The sequence below is a fragment of the Trachemys scripta genome, chromosome 3, assembly GCF_013100865.1.
Source record: "Trachemys scripta elegans isolate TJP31775 chromosome 3, CAS_Tse_1.0, whole genome shotgun sequence".
Lineage (NCBI taxonomy): Eukaryota > Metazoa > Chordata > Testudines > Emydidae > Trachemys > Trachemys scripta.
Genome location: NC_048300.1, coordinates 62,515,109 through 62,521,959, shown reverse-complemented (window position 1 = coordinate 62,521,959; position 6,851 = coordinate 62,515,109). Strand labels below are relative to the sequence as shown.

The window sequence follows — 6,851 nt, the reverse complement described above, 5'->3', positions numbered from 1 at the left end:
GAAAATGCTGAACTATGCAGCATTTCTGAAAAATTCAGTATTTCAGAAAAATCCACAGGGCCCTGAATGAGATGAATGGGGAAGGTCACGTCTTAACAACTATTTTTCAGGATGTTTGCAGGCTCAGCAGGGCAAGGTTGCATTGACTTATTGCTTGGCTCATTCTCACGGTTGTCTCTGCAACCCATAAAAGCCAGAAACATAATCTGTTTTAAAACCAACAAAGAGATTCTGGAGCCCAGTTCTGCAGCGAGGGGTGGATTCAATGGCCATGGAAAAGGCGTGGGAGGCAGCCTGTGGGAGCAAGAAAGGGGAGTGCATGGTGGCATGTGAGGGGAAGGGTGCAGGCCGATCAGCCAGGCAGACAGGTGATGGGAAGCAATGGGAGGTGGTGGTGATTGGGGGGGAAGGGGAGTGAAGAAGGGCAGGTGCAGTGTCAGGAGGGGTGGGGCTCGCTGGGGGCAGCAGTGAGCTGCGTTGAGTGACAGCTGCAGGCACCGACTCTTCTTCTGGAAGAAACCAAACAGCTGTATGGGGATGGGGTGATATAGAACAAAATAGCCCCCCGCCACAGAGTTATTTCCTCTTCCCACCCCCTGGGGTTGTTTCCACCAACCAGAAGGTTTTTTACAGTCAGGTCAATGAGTCACTGTCCTAAAATGCGGCCGGAGAGCCAATCGGAATGGGCGCTCGAGCAACCAATCAGACAGCACCTTACAAACAGCCAATCGGAAGGGCAGTGGCATTGTTGTTGTCCTGTCACAGGGGGTTGGGCCGTGGAGCAGCTCGCCCGGCCCGCTGCCGCCGAGTGAGAGTCTTGGGGAGGCCCGAGGCCCGCGCCCCTTCCTCTCGGTCGCGCCTTCGCCGGCCCCGCAGCGGGCGGGGCGATGCAGCCTCCGGGCCCCCAGCAGCCGCCCCTCTACGCGCCCAGCAACGGGGACTTCACCTTCGTCTCCTCGGCCGAGGCGGAAGGTGAGAGCGGGGCTGGGCAGGTTCGCGGCTCCCGGCCCGGGAGTGGCCGAGCGGGCGGCCCGGGGGCGCCTCTGTCTCTGGCGGAAGAGGTGGCCCCTGCCCCGTTAAACTTGTGGGTGTCGGGGGCTTCTGCGGGACCCCGCAGCGTCTCTCCGTCTGGGCACTTGAGGTGGGTGGGAATAAAACGTAACCGCTTCCCTGCGAAATCCCAGCTACGCACCCGGCCCCGGGCTGCGGCTTCATCTGCGTGGCACAGGCAGTGCCTGTGGGGCTGGTCTCCTCCTCCGGCAGCGGTGCTATCCAGGCCTGCGCCGCGCAGTGACACAGCCGTGCTTGTGACGCGTGTGGAGGTTGGGCGCCCGCCCCCCCCACTCCCCCGACATGCCTGGGTTTGCTGCTTAGCTGATGCTGTGAGTAGCTTGGGGCCACCATCTCCAAGGCTCAGTAACTCGGCGCTGAGCAGTAGGTATCTAAAAGCGAGTATTGTGCGGGATGCGTGGCTAGCACACTACGGTATAGTGTGGTGAATAGGCTGACACTGCGTGAGCGGCTGTAATGTATTATCAAAATGTGTCTCGGGAGAATGCTGTCTTTATGTCAAGATATGCGCTCGTGTTTAGTACAGCAGAATTATGCCACCTATAATTCGACTAGCAGCTGTATTCTCCCCCCCCCCCCCAGCAATATCTACCCTAGGAGTATGAATGATCATTGCATGTGTATAAACATAACTGGTGGTTCTGAGAACATGTGTATGCAGACGTAATTCAGGATTTATATACAGCCCATCCTGAAACTAGAACCAGCATGGAAATCTACTAGAAAACTGAAGACTAAAGGAGGTGTGCTTATTCATTTATTAATTAACATAAACTGTGGTGAGTCAAGTGTAAAGGTAGAATTAGGTAGGCCAAAAAAGAATTTGAAGAGCAACTAGCAAAAGACTCAAAAACTAGCAGCAAAAAATTGTTTTACGTACACCAGAAACGGAGCCTGCCAAACAATCAGTGGCGCCACTGGATGAGTGAGGTGGTAAAGGAGCACTCAAGGAAGACAAGGCCATTGTGGAGAATACTCCAGCGGGAATTCTGTGCCATTGCACAAGTGCAGAATTAATGTCCTCTGCAGATGTTTGTTTTTTTTGTTTTGTTTTCCCCGAAGAATAATTGATTCTGATGGGGAGGCGAAGAGAAGCCACGAGAGGAGTGTCATGCATCCCTCCCAGGCAGCGGTCCCAAGTGGGTGCATCTGTTCAGGCATCAGAAGCAGACAAGGGAGATGTAAATCACTGCCTCGGGGCTGCCCATGTGTGCATGCAAGACTCTGTCCCTCTTGCTTTCTATTGCCCTGTGCCCGGCGCAGAGGGGCAGGATGCTGGGATGTTTCTGGGGGAGGCATGGGGTGGGTCAGGCCCGTGCACTGGGTCAAGGTTTAGTACAGCCTTGCCACCAAGTCCATGTCCAGGGGAGGTGAGGGGGGGCTGGAGGATGAGCCCCCACCTCTGTGTAGCCAATGACCTGTGCCTTTCTAATCTAGGATACCTTTCTTATCTAGGACACCTGGGAATCAGCTGGGGACATTAATTGGTGTTGCTTTATTTCTTGATTTGTATTATTAGATCTCACTGTCTTGATTCCTTCCTCCTATGTGCAATTCTTGCATGTCTCCAGAGTGTATACTGGCTGATTGCATGACTCCCTTTCTCCTCCAGGAAAGTTTTCCCACCCCCTTCTGCTTTTGAGATGGACACCAAGATGAGCCTGCTTACATTCTTGCCCTACCTTGTGCTAAGGATCAAATACACCTTCCTCTAATGTGGTGATTCACTGACCATTCATTTAGAAAAACATATCGGCTTTATTTTAAACATACTCAGTATTTTTCTTTCTATTTTAAGAATTTGTTTAAATTAGCCAGTCTGAGCAGAAATGTAATTCTAAAATGCACCATTTTGCACCATTTAAAAATCAGGAGCGTAAGGGAATATTTTTCTTTCTTTTTTTTTTTAATTTATATATAAATTTAATTTTTTAAAAACTGATTTTATACAAGGTCTCATTATTTAGCTTGCTGAGTATAAAAGAACATAAGAATGGCTATATTGGGTCAGACCAAAGGTCCATCTAGCCCAGTATCCTGTCAACTGACAGTGAACAATGCCAGGTATCCCAGAGGGAGTGAACCTAACAGGGAAGTGAACCTAACAGGAAATGATCAAGTGATCTCTCTCCTGCCATCCATCTCCACCCTCTGACAAACAGAGACTAAAGACACCATTCCTTACCCTTCCTGGCTAATAGCCATTAATGGATTTAACCGCCATGAATTTATCTAGTTCTCTTTTAAACCTTGTTATAGTCCTAGCCTTCACAACCTCCTCAGGCAAGGAATTCCACAGTTTGACTGTGTGCTGTGTGAAGAGGAACTTCCTTTTATTTGTTTTAAACCTGCTTCCATTAAATTTCATTTGGTGGCCCCTAGTTCTTATATTATGGGAACAAGTAAATAACTTTCTCCACACCACTCATGATTTTATATACCTCTATCATATCCCCCCTTAGTCTCCTCTTTTCCAGGCTGAAATGTCCTAGCCTCTTTAATCTCTCCTCATATGGGACCCGTTCCAAACCCCTAATCATTTTAGTTGCCCATCTCTGAACCTTTTCTAATGCCAGGATATCTTTTTTTGAGATGAGGAGACCACATCTGTATGCAGTATTCAAGATGTGGGCATACCATCGATTTATGTAAGGGCAATAAGATATTCTCCGTCTTATTCTCTATCCCTTTTTGAATGATTCCTAACATTGTTTGTTTCTTTGACTGCCGCTGCACACTGCATGGACGTCTTCAGAGAACTATCCACGATGACTCCAAGATCTTTTTCCTGATTAGTTGTAGCTAAATTAGCCCCCATGTACAATTGGGGTTATTTTTTCCAATGTGCATTACTTTACATTTATCCACATTAAATTTCATTTGCCATTTTGTTGCCTAATCACTTAGTTTTCTGAGATCTTTTTGAAGTTCTTCACAGTCTGCTTTGGTCCTAACTATCTTGAGCAGTTTAGTATCATCTGCAAACTTTGCCACCTCACTGTTTACCCCTTTCTCCAGATCATTTATGAATAAGTTGAATAGGATTGATCCTAGGACTGACCCTTGGGGAACACCACTAGTTACCTGTGACAGTGTACCCCATAAGGCTTTATGGGGAGGGGGTGCTTATAAATGTATGTATGACATAACTGGAATATGTTTTGTGCTGCCTGTGCCATGTAACATATCTCCGTAAGGGTTATGATCTACTATATCTATTCATCCGATTTGTACATATATATCATTTTCTACTCGAGGTTAAGAATATGGGCTGTATGCTTGCCTGATTTCTAAGTAAGCTTTGTGAGGCATTTGGTCAGCTTCTTTAGGAAGGAATTTGCCAGGTTAAGTACCTGATCAGGAGACACTTAGGGAACAATGCATCTTGGAATGCTCCAATCCACATGAGACGTCTTCCTGGAGACATGCAAGATGCCATGTGGACAATGGCGTCGGCCTGCAAAGACTGAGTCATGCAGGGGCATGTGACTTGTCCAGGTGACTCCAAAACTCCATCTTGGAGCTGGACTTTGCATAGGAGGGAGGAGGGGGGTCTCCACCCACAAGAGAGAGTCTATTTAAACCCAGGGGAGACCCCTCCATTTTGTCTTCAGCTGGCTAAAGAAGGAGCCTCTCCACCCCACCCCAGGATACTTGAAGGAGACTGAAACAAAGGACAGTAACTGCAGGGGGTGTGAGTGATTGCTGGACCCAGGCTAAAAGGAGATTAGCCTGTAAAAGGGAGCACTCTGGAACTGGTGAGGAAATTATCTGTATTCAGTTTGATTAGGCATAGATTTGTGCATTTTATTTTATTTTGCTTGGTGACTTACTTTGTTCTGTCTGTTACTACTTTGAACCACTTAAATCCTACTGTCTGTATTTAATAAAATCACTTTCTATTTAGTAATTTACTCAGAGTATGTATTGATACCTGGGGGAGCAAACTGCTGTGCATATCTCTCTATCAGTGTTATAGAGGGCGAACAATTTATGAGTTTGCCCTGCATAAGCTTTATGCAGGGTAAAACGGATTTATCTGGGTTTAGACCCCACTGGGAGTTGGGCATCTGAGTGCCAAAGACAAGCACACTACTGTGAGCTGTTTTCAGGTAAACTTGCAGCTTTGAGACAAGTGATTCAGACCCTGGATCTGTGTCTGGAGCCAAACAGGAGTGTCTGGCTCAGCAAGACGGGGTGCTGGAGTCCTGAGCTGGCAGGGAAAACAGAAGCAGGGGTAGTCTTTGCACATCGGGTGGCAGCTCCCAAGGGGGTTTCTGTGGTCCAACCCGTCACATTACCCCTCTCTGAAAATTTACCATTTATTCCTACCCTTTGTTCCCTATCTTTTAACCAATTCTCAGTCCATGAAAGGATCTTCCCTGTTATCCCATGACAACTTAATTTATGTAAGAGACTTTGGTGAGGGACCTTGTCAAAGGCTTTCTGGAAATCTAAGTACACTATGTCCACTGGCTTCCCCCTTGTCCACATGTTTGTTTGACCCCTTCAAAGAACTCTAATAGATTACTAAGACATGATTTGCCCTTACAAAAATCATGTTGACTTTTGCCCAACAATTTGTTCTTCAATGTATCTGTCAATTTTATTCTTTATTATCATTTCAACTAATTTGTCTGGTACTGACATTAGACTTACCGGTCTGTAATTGCCAGGATCACCTCTAGAGCCCTTTTTAAATATTGATGTTACATTAGCTATCTTCCAGTCATTGGGTACAGAAGCTGATTTAAAGGACAGGTTACAAACCATAGTTAATAGTTCGGCGATTTCACATTTGGGTGCTTTCAGATCTCTTGGGTGAATACCATCTGGTCCTGGTGACTTGTTAATGTTAAGTTTATCAATTAATTCCAAAACCTCCTCTGGTGACACTTCAATCTGTGACAATTCCTCAGATTTGTCACCTACAAAGGACAGCTCAGGTTTGGGAATCTCCCTAACATCCTCAGCCATGAAGACTGAAGCAAAGAATTCATTTAGTTAGTCCGCAGTTACTTTATCGTCTTTAAGTGCTCTTTTTGTATCTCGATAGTCCAGAAGCCCGACTGGTTGTTTAGCAGGCTTCCTGCTTCTGATGTACTTAAAAAAACATTTTGTTGTTACCTTTTGAGTTTTTGGCTAGCTGTTCTTCAAACTACTTTTTGGCTTTTCTTATTACATTTTTACATTTAATTTGGCAGTGTTTATGCTTCTTTCTATTTACCTCACTAGGATCTGAGTTCCACTTTTTAAAAGATGCCTTTTTGTCTCGCACTGCTTCTTTTACACGGTTGTTAAGCCACGGTGGCTCATGGTTTTTTTTTAATTTAATTTTAAAGCTCCAGTGTATGCCTCTTGTTTTGACATTCATGGCCTGTTTTGAATGTGCATCCCCCCCCAATGCATCATTTTACATATAAATCTTCTCTGAATTACATTGCTAGTGTTTCTGACTTCTCTATGCAGAAATGTGTAACTTATGCTAACATAAAATGTTTCTGAACTGTTTCAACATTGTCTTGTTCAGTGAGTACCAAGGAGCCACTATTTGTTGCTGGGTTCTATATTGCCTTAATCCAGGTACACTTATGTTGCAAACTCTGGTTGAGAAACTAACAGTAGCTCTGCCTATGTGTTTAGGTAATGCTGAATAGGTATTGCGAGGTTATTTTTATGTATTGTAGTTTAATTATTACGTGTATTCCTTACTACACATAATACAGTATTTTAATCTGTCAAAAAACATTTCCTAAATCTTTTTTGTCTATAGTGTTAGA

The 6,851-nt window shown here is 45.4% G+C and overlaps 1 protein-coding gene across 1 annotated transcript in view; it reads left to right on the top strand.

Annotated features, from left to right (window-relative positions):
- Nucleotides 1–744: 744 nt before the first annotated feature.
- The window catches only part of YIPF4 (Yip1 domain family member 4), a 29,649-nt gene continuing 23,542 nt past the window's right edge, over nt 745–6,851 (top strand). Inside the window, exon 1 of the mRNA XM_034764921.1 lies at nt 745–972. Coding sequence (XP_034620812.1) covers nt 888–972 — 85 coding nt within the window. The 5' untranslated portion in view covers nt 745–887. The remainder of the gene's footprint in view (nt 973–6,851) is intronic.